This window comes from Canis aureus, chromosome 2 (assembly GCF_053574225.1).
Source record: "Canis aureus isolate CA01 chromosome 2, VMU_Caureus_v.1.0, whole genome shotgun sequence".
Taxonomy (NCBI): domain Eukaryota; kingdom Metazoa; phylum Chordata; class Mammalia; order Carnivora; family Canidae; genus Canis; species Canis aureus.
In genome coordinates, this window is record NC_135612.1 from 24,054,226 (window position 1) to 24,067,406 (window position 13,181).

The 13,181-nt window shown below is 36.7% G+C and overlaps 1 protein-coding gene across 2 annotated transcripts in view; it reads left to right on the forward strand.

Moving 5' to 3' along the window:
* The window catches only part of EDIL3 (EGF like and discoidin domains 3), a 389,979-nt gene that overhangs the window by 292,824 nt on the left and 83,974 nt on the right, over window positions 1–13,181 (forward strand). For both annotated transcript variants that reach the window (XM_077866066.1, XM_077866069.1), the window contains one exon: window positions 3,514–3,698. In XM_077866066.1, the coding sequence (XP_077722192.1) occupies window positions 3,514–3,698 (185 nt within the window). The remainder of the gene's footprint in view (window positions 1–3,513; window positions 3,699–13,181) is intronic.

The following is a 13,181-nucleotide window of genomic DNA, read 5'->3' on the forward strand; positions in this document are numbered from 1 at the left end:
TGGTGCCTGTACTTTTCTAGCATCAACATTTAAACACTATCTTTACCACTATGGCCTGAGATTATTTGTTCAAACAGCTGTTTTGGAGAAAGCCAAAAATTCATGTGTGCCCCCCTTTTCAGCATGAAAGACTTTCTCAGGCTTACGGTAATGCCATTTGGTTAAGAGTAGGAGGACACATCTCTCCAAATGGACAACTGAGATCTTTTTATTCGTTTCAAGAGGTTGCACAGGCATTAAAATGCATGCTTTATTTCTGTTTCCCTTTTTAGGTTTATTTGTGATGCCGAGAAAGAGAATGATTTTTAAGCAAATAAAAGTTACTATTAAAAACAGCCAAACTTTAAGTGAGCTCATTATATTTAAGGGAATTAGAGACATTTGGCCAGATGAGTGAATCTATTTTAAGGATTACATTTTCATTCTATATATGGGTGTCTTTTATAAAGTAACCAACATATGGTTTTAGTACCATTAATTATCCTAACAATGATGTTTCCTTTATTTTGGTAATTCGGACCAGCTTGTTCATGGCCAGAAATCTCAACAGAATCATTGCTGAGCAGTGTTTATATTACTTGTCACTCTATCATCACAGGCCAGTGTCATCCCTAAGTCATTCATCATAAAGCAATCAAGAAGAAGCCAAGCCCCATGGTTTTTAGTTGTTTAACATCACCTTCCCCAATTTTCCAGTCTCTTGATTCATGAGGGTCAGTCTATCTTACATGGCACAGTTACATTCCCAAGGTATGACTATATTTTACTTTCAGGTTTTACAGGAAGTTACACCTGACACTTTACAGATTTTATGTTCTTAAAAAGAAGCCATACCCCATCTCCCAATTCCACAAATTGATTTCAAACTTGCATGCAGAGGATAAAATCTCTCACTGGATGCTTTTAAAAACTAGGGCTATAGAAATAATCTTTTTTTGTTAATATTTCATTTTGTTTAGGTGCTGTCCATTCTGGTAAAAGTGTTAATTAATCTACACATATGAAATCATGTGGATGAGAAGGAACTTTTGTGATGTGAGGCAAATTGGCAGAGAGGCTAGCTATAACACTTGGAAATAAACAGTAATATAATGTGCCAAATTATTTCCCACCATCCACTGCAACACTGTAAAGCACAAGCTGCCTTACTGTATTCAATAAGCTGTTACAAGATCTCTCAGCCTTTCTAGAAGATCAACAGTTAATCTTTTCCCAGACACTTAAAAAAGAAAATTCCTTAAATTCTCTAAAAGAGGTGTGATTTAAGATGGCTAGAATGAAATGAATCATGACTGTAATTAGAGGAGGTATAGTCATTAATTCATCCATTCTTTGAACAAATTCTTCAGCACTTGCTCTGGGCTAGATACTAGACAACAGAGTGGGTATGAAATGAATTCTATGACTAAGCAGAAATGATCAACATTCCTTTTCTAACCAAGATTTCAAATATTATATTACAAAAGGAGAAAAACAATTTCCCTTTCCCCTTGTGTCTTTCTGCAAGCCAATCAGTTCTACAAAGACTCCAATATCAGGGCAAGGTGGGTGTGAGTGGGTTGATGGTCATAATAGAAAAGTCAGAAATCTATAATGCAGGCAATATCATGTTACCTTAGAACTGCCAGGAGATAAATGGTATGTCATTAAGACTTTGGAACTTCCTAGAATCTTTGAGATTTGTCATGCAATTTTTCTCCTCCAGAAGGTGGAGGTGGAGGCAAGCATGGAGAAGCCTCAAGAAGGCAGTGACTTAGATTTACTAGAACAGAAAGCAATTAATAGTAGTTAAGAATTATTTATCAATGAAGAGTTCTGAGCCTCCTCTCTTAAGCCTTGGCTTAAAACAGCCTAGCTTCAGAAAATGCAGCCAAACCTACTACATTATTTAGTGCTCACTGATATGCTGATCTGGGGACTTAGCATTGTTATCTGTCAGAATGAGGTTTATGGAAATAATAAGCATAGCTAACATTTATTGAATGTTAGCTATATGCCAGACTGTTTCTAAATACTTCTTTTAATTAATTTCTTAGAACATTTTTTGAGTTAGTTTCTTTCTATTGCCACCATTTTATAGATGAGAAAACTGAGGCATGAAGTAGTTAAATCATGGGTAAAAGGCCACACAGAGAGTAAGTGAGAAACCAGTAGAGTACAAGGAGACAGCCTTGATTGGAGAGTCCCCTTTTTTCATATTGGTTTTCTTGATGATCAAACTCATCTTGTGTGTTCCTTGGTCAAAATGTAGCAATTGTACATATGGAAGACTCAACCATTGACTAACACGATGATAGAATAATGGTATGAGCCTTATGAATGGAATTTTGTCACAGTTGCAACTCAAGATTGGGAAATTGTAAGTTTCCTTGAGAAATTGTGTGTGTGTGTGTGTGTGTGTGTGTGCACGCACTCATAGGCATGCATGCATGCACCGGCACTTGTGGACACATCCACACAATATATCCACACAATTTCCCATTGACAGACAAAGCAAAATTTCATATCAGGTCAAATATGACAAAATATATACCAGAATTGAAAAGTCTTTCAAAAGTACCCAATACAGGATCCCTGGGTGGCGCAGCAGTTTGGCGCCTGCCTTTGGCCCAGGGCGCGATCCTGGAGACCCGGGATCGAATCCCATGTCAGGCTCCCGGTGCATGGAGCCTGCTTCTCCCTCTGCCTGTGTCTCTGCGCCTCTCTCTCTCTCTCTCTCTCTCTGTGACTATCATAAATAAATAAAAATTTAAAAAAAAGTACCCAATACTAGAGGTTATTGAGTACGATCTAAATGTAAGTTTTTATAAGAAAGCTTGTGCAGTAATGATTTTTGTTAGAATCACCTTATTTTCTTCTATTATATTATCTATTACTTTAAATTCTATACTTGCACAGTGTCTGGCACATGGTACACATCAAGTAGATATAAGCTTCCTCAATATCCAGGAGAACATTGTTGGTCTATAAGAATCAGTGATAAAGATGAACAGACATTTCTCAGAAAACAAAATACTGTCCAATTTGAAATATACTGGAGCAGCTTGTGAAAATGACTTTGTACTGAGGGAATTTTCATTTGCAGTATTATGGAAACAAATAAGATAAAACCAAATATACTTTGTGAGAAAATGTTCTTTTTTAAAGACACAATGAAACTGTTGAAAACCAGGGAATAGTCATGAGGCTATCAGTAATGAGACAGGAGAGAGCCTTTCAGCCTTGTTTTCATTTTGCAAAATCATCTATCACAGAAAAGTAGTTTGAATTGTCTGCCTTGTTTTCAATTTTTCCAAAATATATTCAGACAAAATAGCCTGAATTGGCTATCTTGTTTTTCGATTTTATTCCAGATTTATTTCTGATTATAGCCTTTTTTGAATTTAGATGCTTTTTCTTTGGGGAAATGAATAGCATTATGCTTAAACTTCTTTTGCCCATCCAAAATGAACATAGAAAACTTCCAGGGTAATAAATTATTTTTCTCATGGAGCCTTTCTCATTTTCTTTCAGGCTGTTCAGAGCCTCTGGGGATGAAATCAGGACATATACAAGACTATCAGATCACTGCCTCAAGCATCTTCAGGACTCTCAACATGGACATGTTCACCTGGGAACCAAGGAAGGCTCGGCTGGACAAACAGGGCAAAGTGAATGCCTGGACCTCTGGCCATAATGACCAGTCACAATGGTTACAGGTAATATTTTCAAAAACTGTTTCTCCTGTGCCTGTTCCTCTTCCTTAGGAGATTTCCTCTTGGTTAGATGAACATCAGAGCCCTTGCCTTATTGCTAATTTAAATACATCTTCCTGTGGCTTACCTAAAATTGATAAAACAAAAATTCCCTAGGAAGCCATATCCATGTGCTAGTTTTACTGTGACGTTGATTTATAGATGCTTCTGGCAGATTGATGCCGCCAATTGTACCAGATTGCAATATATATAGGTCAATTCAATCGATTATGAGAGTATTTGCATTTTAACTCTCATCTGTTCTAATGCTCTGTGTCAGTATTGGTTTGAAAGTGCCACAGCAGGATTCCATACCTCCCCGAAATCATGCTATTGACCTGCAGATTGTTCCCATAGAATCATGACTCCTGACTTATTAGCTCTTTACCTGTGGTTGCTAAGCAATGGAGCAATTTGATTACATTCTCATAAGAGAGCTTGCTTATAGAAGGAAAGCATAGACACTGCAGAGTCTATTTATCATTTGCAAATGAAGTGCGGTTATAGTCAGTGCTTTTTAAAAACAATCTTCTTGAAATGCATTTATTGTGGAGTACTTTTAAGTATGTACAAATTTGTTAATGTCTTCTGTGGCAAGGAAAAGTAAGACAGCTTAATTCCATAATGAGGTCATTTTATTTGAAAGATATGAATTCTATTATTGATTTTTAGGCTGAATCCCTGAGTTTCAAAACTGTGGTAATTCACTACATTTCTGAAAATCAGAAAAACTATTATAATAGCAGCAAACATTACCCCATATGGAACCAGATTTGCCACCTGAGCCTGTTCTAAGTCACCTGAAATATCCAATAAAATCTTCTCAGTGAAAATAGTGGCTTTCCTCTTTACTTTCCCCTAACAGTCTATCAGGATCTCTACTGATCTGGAGGTTTATTGAGCTTGCTTGCTTTCTTTCTTTTTCTTTCTTTCTCTTTCTTTCTTTCTTTCTTTCTTTCTTTCTTTCTTTCTTTCTTTCTTTCTTTCTTTCTTTTTTAGCTCTTTAGTTAGCTATTGCATTAAGGATAATTATGTGTGTTTCTCCTTTTAATGTTTTTTAGGAGCTTTTTCAAGGAAAGGTCTATGTGAATACACACACACACACACACACACACAGTATATTTCCCTTTTCGCCATACCCACTGCACCTCCTTGATCTAGGCTACCCCCTCACCTGGGTTTTGCAGAAACCCCCTAACCAGCTTTCCTGTTTCTGGTCTCACTCTCTAAAAATCCATTTTCATAATGCAAATATGATTCTCTTACTCTCTTTCTAAAACCCTTCAATTGCTCCCTAATCAGCCTCAGAATAAAGTGAAGATTTCCTAATATAGCCTGGAAGTTTTTGCAGGAGTTGGCCGCATTTCATTTCTTACCACACTCTTCTAAATACGCTTCAGTTTCTCAAACCAAATGTTCTCTCCTTCGATTCCTTTATAAATGTCCTCTTCCTAAAGGAAAAGAATAGAAAGAGTACCTCTCTCCCCGGCCGTGTGTGGCTGACGTCCTTCAGCTGCAGTTTGTATGTACTTTCCTCTGGGAAGGCTTTGCTACTAGTACCAGCTGCCTCCTACCACAGTAGTACTCAGGGGAGAGCTGAGTGCTACTGTGTCCTCAGTAATTCTCTCACTGTCCATTATCACACTGTATTGGAAATTGTGTTCTCAACATTCAATTGTTTGCTCCAGGAGAGATGAAACCACATTTGTCTTTTGTGACTTTCTTAACTTGTCATCCAGTACATAATTGAACGCCTTTTAAAACACCTGACACATGGTAGGCATTCAATAAGTATTTGTTGCATGAATGAATAAGTGGATAAATGGATAGTTCAAAGTATAATTCAGGGATCCCTGGGTGGCTTAGCGGTTTGGCACCGCCTTCGGCACAGGGGTGATCCTGGAGACCCGGGATCAAGTCCCTGCATGGAGCCTGCTTCTCCCTCTGCCTGTGTCTCTGCCTCTCTCTCTCTCTCTTTCTGTCTCTCATGAATAAATAAATAAATAAAATCTTTAAAAAAGAAAAAAAAACAAAATATAATTCAAGTTATTGATTTGGGCCCGGATGGCATATAAGTTTGGTCTCCAATTGGTAATATCCACAAATTTTAAAATAATATTTGAAATATAAATCTAAAATCTATGTTAGGGATGCCTGGATGACTCAGTCGGTTAAGTCTCTGACTCTTGGTCTCAGTGCAGGTGATCTCCTGGGTTGTGGAATCTAGCCTGTGTCAGGCTTCCGGCTAAGCAGGGAGTATGCTTGAGATGTTCTCCCTCTGCCCACGCCCCCCCCCCACCACCACATACATGCTCAGGATCACACACATTGCTCTGTCTGTGATCACACATTACTCTCTCTAAATAAATAAATCTTAAAAAAATAGAATAAAATAAAGTCTCACGTTAAAAATCTAGTCTTTGTAATACAGGAACTAAATTTTCGTAATTCATAGGAAATTCTCAAGTTCTCAATTTGAAGAAACCATGGAAAAACCTTTTTTCATTTGTTAAACTTGAATGGCAAAGTTAGCTGGTTCTTTGTTGCTGTATATGTTTTTAATTGGAAATATTTAGTTATATCTCAGATTAACTGGACTTTGCTAATATTATTTGTGAGTCATAATGCCATGTGAAATAAGACAAAAGATTTTATACCCCATAAGTAGCTCAGACAGGGTAGGTAGACTTTCCTTAGAAAGATAAAATAAAACAAACATATTTTACATGAATCACATGTAATCTTCGATCCAAACCTCCATCCATCACTTTTTTTAAGATGGCTTTTCAACTGTCGTCTTAAAGTCACTTGCATGCTGAAGTTGATTCATTGTGTTGGCGACAGCTTTTCTGTCAATTCAAGGACCAGTTCTTCCAGTATATGTTTATTTTTTGTTGTATCAAGGCATAGTCAGGATCTCAAAGGCAAAGGTAAATTGACATCTTTTCTTATATTTATTTTTTTCTTTTTTGACATGCAAGAAAATGCTCCAGAATTGTGACTATTTTTAGTGTTTTCTCCTCAAGAGAATATAATCTGTTCAACTGTACCTTGTTATGCCTGTTAGTGTCTTTGTTGAAAATAAGATTAACACTTTTACAGATAGTGCATACAGTGATTTTGTTTTTGAATTACTGATATAGAGTCAGTTTTTATCCTTGTTTGAGACTTCTGAATTTGTAAGTTTTAGCTGTGTCTTTAACCAAGATGCATCAGTTCTGAGAGATAGCCCTTCCTAAGAAAAACCATGCCTGTCATTTAAATCTCCTTCCTTCATTATCAAACTTCTGCTAATGGATTTTTTTTTAGAATTATTCAAATTTTGTTTTTTTTAATAAATTTATTTTTTATTGGTGTTCAATTTACCAACATACAGAATAACACCCAGTGCTCATCCCGTCAAGTGCCCCCCTCAGTGCCCGTCACCCATTCACCCCCACCCCCCGCCCTCCTCCCCTTCCATCACCCCTAGTTCGTTTCCTAGAGTTAGGAGTCTTTATGTTCTGGATTTTTAAGAAATTTCTTTTATACATTAACTATACATATAACCCACTAATGATGAGAATCTTATCTCAGTTTAATAGGTTTAAAACCTATGTGGATAATATCTAGAAATACAATGACTATAAATGAAACCCCCCCAAGTACCCTTTTGCCCAATCGTTACGTATTATAAGGAATTTTTAGGTATTAAAATATCACTTTAATATTTTATTCTTATTATTACTCTTAGATTTCTTCCAGTATTTTCTATAAGGTCAAAATCTCAGCAGCTTCTCAAGCAAATGTTCTTGTGTTATGTTTTAGAAGTGATCTTACCTAACTGATTAATGTCCTTGAATGCTGTTAATCATGAAATCAGTATGCCATTCTTATAGAAATGTGGCAAAAAAAAAAAATGTGTTAAGTCCACAGGCAGTCCTAAATGAGACATTTCTCAGACCTCTGAAAAAATGTCTCGTCACTTTGATGTGTGATGTTCTCTGAAATTTTGAGCAAGAAGCCCTACCAATGTGTTTTCCAAAACCCTCTGAAGGTTAAGTTGCAGTTTCTTGCCTTTCAAAAAATCTTTCCTACACCTTAATTGAAACCTCATAAGCCAATCATTCCTGACTCATAGTTGGACATTCCTAATGCATGTTTGTATTAGATTAAAATCCCTGTTATAAAAATAGAGAGACATTTAACTCACTGAGAGCTCTAGGATCAGACAGTTATCTTCTATGGTTAGTTTCTAAACAAAGGACCCAGAAGTTGTGTCGTATTCTGAGGTGGATTAGGTCAGACAAATGGCAAGGACGTCTGGGTGGCTCAGTGGTTAAGCATCTGCCTTTGGCACAGGGCGTGATCCTGGGGTCCTGGGATTGAGTCCCACAGCCTGCTTCTCCCTCTGCCTATGCCTCTGCCTCTCTGTATGTGTCTCTCATGAATAAATTAAATGATAATTGATTAATTTTTAAAAATTGAGCAAATGACAGAACTGAGGAAGCACATAGTAGGTTCCCAGCAATGGGTAGCTCCCTTTTTTCTTTCTGGTGATTTGTATAATCTCAAGAGAGCATAATCAGATGCTACCAGTCATAACTAAGAATGAAGATATGCATGCATATTCTTGCTTCTTGCAAGGCATTTTCCAATAAAATGATGAAATGTAAAGTAATATACTACTAGCTCAGTTGCAAACTGGTAGCAGTGTTGATAAATTATATAAATCTGCATTAGTACACAAAAACTTCAATTTTTTTTATTTAGGTAGTGTCAGATTTGTCGGATCTTTTCCTGGGAGCAGTAATAATAATATTAATAGCTTTAAATGCACATTTTGCCATTTGGCAATATTCTCTACTGAAATAATATTCTTACTAGAATGTTTATGTGTTTTTATAACCATTTTCAGTGGCTTTTCAACAGATTGAGTTAAATTCCCTTTTTATTTATGCTCAGATTATACAAACTGATTAAAATTCACATGGAATTGAGATGTTTAACGACATTCTAACAGGGGTAGGAACATTACTGATGATAATCTTATAAATTGCAAAGAAATATTTTGGTCTAGTGCAGCTGTACAAGGAGCACTCTAAGAATTAACTTTGGTTGATTAAAAATACTGTTTAAAATAAGACATTATAAATTCTCTTATAGTGAATATATCGTGCATGAATTCATTGCCTTATTGGTGTGACTATATAATATGGATAAGTCACCATCCATAACTGAGTCTGCTGAAAAATTTTCAGATTTCATGAAGGATAACATTATATAAATGACTAAGAGGAAGGAAAATGTCACCAGGTCACCTCGGAAATGACCTTTTGGTCTATTTCATGAGACATTTGCTAATTTCAGGTAGTCTGAATAGTATTGCAACCAAATTAGTAGAATTAATAGAGTTGTTAGACTGCACACTTTAGTGTTGACCTTTGTCAGAATTGCAGCTAACCCTACACAACTTCATTTCAATACTAATTTTGTGGAAATGTGTAAGAAAGCAATTGCATTTAAGTTTTCAAATTAAATAAACCTTATTTAATTTAGTCTGTTTCAGATTTTTAAAAGAGGGTATTTTAGCCATAAAATTCATAACTTCTTTAAAGCCATTAACTTCTCTTGCCCTTTGGGCAATTTATTTACAGAGAAGCTGAAGGAAAGATTTTCAAGGATCAAGAGACCTCTAGGCCCCTAGAAAGCATTTGGCAATATGAGGAAATATTCTGACTTCCATTTCACTATTCCAAATTCTCTATATAGTAAACAATAAGACCACATGAAGGGTTTGGTTTTAAAGCAGAACTAAGGGATCCCTGGGTGGCTCAGCAGTTTGGCGCCTGCCTTTGGCCCAGGGCGCGATCCTGGAGTCTGGGATCGAGTCCCGCATCAGGCTCCCGGCATGGAGCCTGCTTCTCCCTCCTTCTGTGTCTCTGCCTCTCTCTCTCTATCTCTCTATGTCTATCATAAATAAATAAATAAATCTTTAAAAAAAAAAAAGCAGAACTAAAAGAGATAAAGTAATGCAACAATTTATGTATGATTGTGAAACAGCTTCCATCCTTCATAATGTTAGTATATTTTGGAGTGTGTGAAAGGAGTCAAAGATGTCCATACTTTGCTTAGACTATAAATCATCTTTCATTTTGTAAGTTTATAGTATCAAAGGGGATCTCTACCGTCCAGTAAAAAAAAAAAAAAAAAAAAAAAAAAAACTTTTAATGAGAAAAAAATGAGTAGGGTATTTATGTAGCAAGTACTTAGAAGGCAAAAGTAAGTGCAGCCAGAATCAACCTAGTACATTGAGTGCATAGTTTGAAGCCCAAAAATATGTTTTTTAGGGCTGACAAATCACCTTAGTGTTTTAGAACTCAGTTTTCTCTCTTGTTCATCTAAAATGTGTATATTATAGGGGTGCCTGGCTGGCTCAGTCAATAGAACATGCAGTTCTTGATCTCGGGGTTGTGGGTTCGAGCCCACATTGGGTATGGAGATTACTTTTATAAAAATTAAACAAGTAGCTATTATAAAATAGATAATCACCCAGGTAACTTTCCTCTTTTAAAAACTCAGGCAACTAAGTTTTTAGTATCTTACATAATGGTTAACCAAGTCCAAAGTAATCAGAAAATTATCAGGACCGCCAGCTAATTTCTGATGAAGTTGACAAAAGGACATCATATTGATTTACTTAGGGTTACAATTATAACCATCTAACCTTAAAATAACTCTAAAAAACTAACTTATATTTTATTCAGTTTATCTACTTAATACCTAAAATAGTTCCCTTACCTTTCCACCTGTTTTGAGTTTGTCTCATTTCTATGGGTTAGTATATATATATCTCTCTATAAACAGCTTAAAAAAATAAGAATCAAAAAAAATAAGTATCCCCTAAGACAAAGTGATGAAACATATTAAGCCATTATGAAGCACTAATACGCTATCATTGACCTACAGCAAATCATGAAAAATATACAAAGCATAGTAGCTTCTAAAGCGTAGATTAGATTAAGGGCAGGGAGGAGTTTTGGAAAGCAAGCCCCGATGGTACATAGAAATGGAATGGAGGCTTTGTAGTTCAGAGGTTATTTTAAATGGCTTCATAATTTAAAAATTCACATAAATATTTTTGATACACCTACTATTTCAAAACACAATGCCAGGCTCAAGGAACTGAAGATTATGGTTAACAATGTGTCAGCCTGCACGTGTGATTACGGACACCCTAATTGTCATGATTCAACATTCCAGAAGCAATAAACAGAAATGAGGGGAATTGGTTGCTTCAGCTCAGAAGTATTTGAGACCACTGAAAAACTGAACAACAGGACTTATATAAGAATTGTGTAAAAAAAAAAAAAAAAAAAAAGAATCGCGTACGCATAGCAGGCCCATTCATGTCTTTGTGATAATAAGAATTAAATGACTTCTGATTCCTTTGTGTGCAAATGAATTTTCATTTGTGACATATTCGTTATCTTTTATTAACAAGATATAGTTTTAAGAATAGTAACTGTTCTCCTCTAAAAATATAAGCTGAGGATATGCCAGTGAGTGAAATTTAGAACCTGGAAATACTGATTCAAATAAGAGGAGCATTTGTGAGAGCTTCCAAATAAAATGAGAATCTCCTTTAATCAGTGGTCTTGTTTTGCCTTTGAAGGAACTCTCTCAGTGACTAAATTATGTCTGTTTTATAATGAGGCCACAGGGAGGCTGAAAAGCTTGCTAAAGATTGTAGGGCCAGGTAACCATGGAAGGGGAACTTGAAACATGCCAGGAAGCTCGTGGGCCAGTTTTTACTATGGTACGTTATAGGCTGTTCAGTGAATGAGGTGACTACTTTTTCCAGGGAGTATTTGCTGGATTTGGAAGCCCTTTCCAAGCCCACTGCTGACCTACATAGTCCTGGCCATTTACCTTGTCTTGAAGGAGAGCTCCTGGTATTTCTGTGCATTCTGTGCATCTAGCTTGCCCTTTAAGTGTGTGGTTCCACGCTGTAAAAATTTTATTCAGTGTTGCCAATCATTGAATACACACACACACACACAGGCACACATTAAAGATTTTAAAACTGTGATTCCTATTTGTTTGGTTTAAGATACAACTACTACAAAATAGGATGGAAATTCTAAAGTTTCCTACAACTTGATGGCAGGTCTGTGTACACACCCTACATTTTAGAGAATGCTGCTCTTTTCAACACTCTTGGTCACAATTAAACCCACCTGGTTCAATTGCTTTGATTTATCGTAAAGGCCTTTGTAATCTTGTTTTTTAAGATTTTATTTATTTATTCATGAGAGACACACAGAGAGAGGCAGAGATACAGGCAGAGGGAGAAGCAGGCCCCCCAGGGGGAGCCTGATGTTGGACTCGATACCAGGACCCAGGGATCACGATCTGAGCCAAAGGCAGAAGCTCAAGCGCTGAGCCACCCAGGTGCCCCTGTAATCTTTCTCAAAGCCAGTGGTGCTGTGATGAGCTGGTCATCCAATTTTCATTTACATTCATGATTAAGATGTCTCTCATTTATGAAGTATTTATTTGCTAGGTAACGTCAACATAAAATGAATTTCTTTGTAGCGAATACCATGTTCATTTTCTCTTTCACTATTAAACTAACATTTCTATGGGGAAAATATGCCTCTGTGAAGTGACTTTTAAATTTCTAATGTCTTTGTTTCATGCTGCTATTGTAGATCACTGGCAGAGTGTGTCTCCGGGGAAGTGTAGGTCCACCTAACCATGCCTGTTTCTGTACTAACCTTTGGTTAGAATCCTCTGAGATTTTTTTAAATGTGCATCAGGACATATCTGCCTATAGCTTCCAATTAATTACATTCTTGAATTAGTATGTATTTCAGAGAAAAATAGGTATGTTTTCTTGGCTAGGATAGATTGTGGTCTTAATATCAAGGCCAACTAGAGTTTCAACTTGTTGACTCACTCCTTAGGCCCTTTGACCAAGGTCTGTCAGAGTGGCTGGATACTGTTCCCTCACTTTGACCTGCCCTCTGCTTCCTTTGAGTCCTGGTGTGTCGGATTCCCCTCCTCTCACCTTAGCCTCCTGTGTCCTTGTCATTTGGTTTATCTACTCTATGCTTTTTTCCAGCTCTGCCCTTTGAAAGTTGATGGCCTGTTTATCATCTACCTTCAGCCATGTGGAAGATTCAGCCCAGCCTGGCTTTCAAAGAGCCACCAAGTTTTCCCTTGACTACTGGCTTCTCTGGGTTCAGTCTGTGGCCACAAATGACTTCAGTCTTAGCCCTCTTGGTTCCTGGTTCTGAAACTCAGAATTTTTATTTTTCCAGATGCTCCTTTTCTTCAGATAGTTCTTCTACCAGGATTCAGTCCTGGTAGACTGCAGACTCAAAGTTTCCAAAAGGTCTTTCTCAGTGTGATTATGAAAATTAGAATAATATATATCAATCTTTCATCCTAAGCATGCAGTAC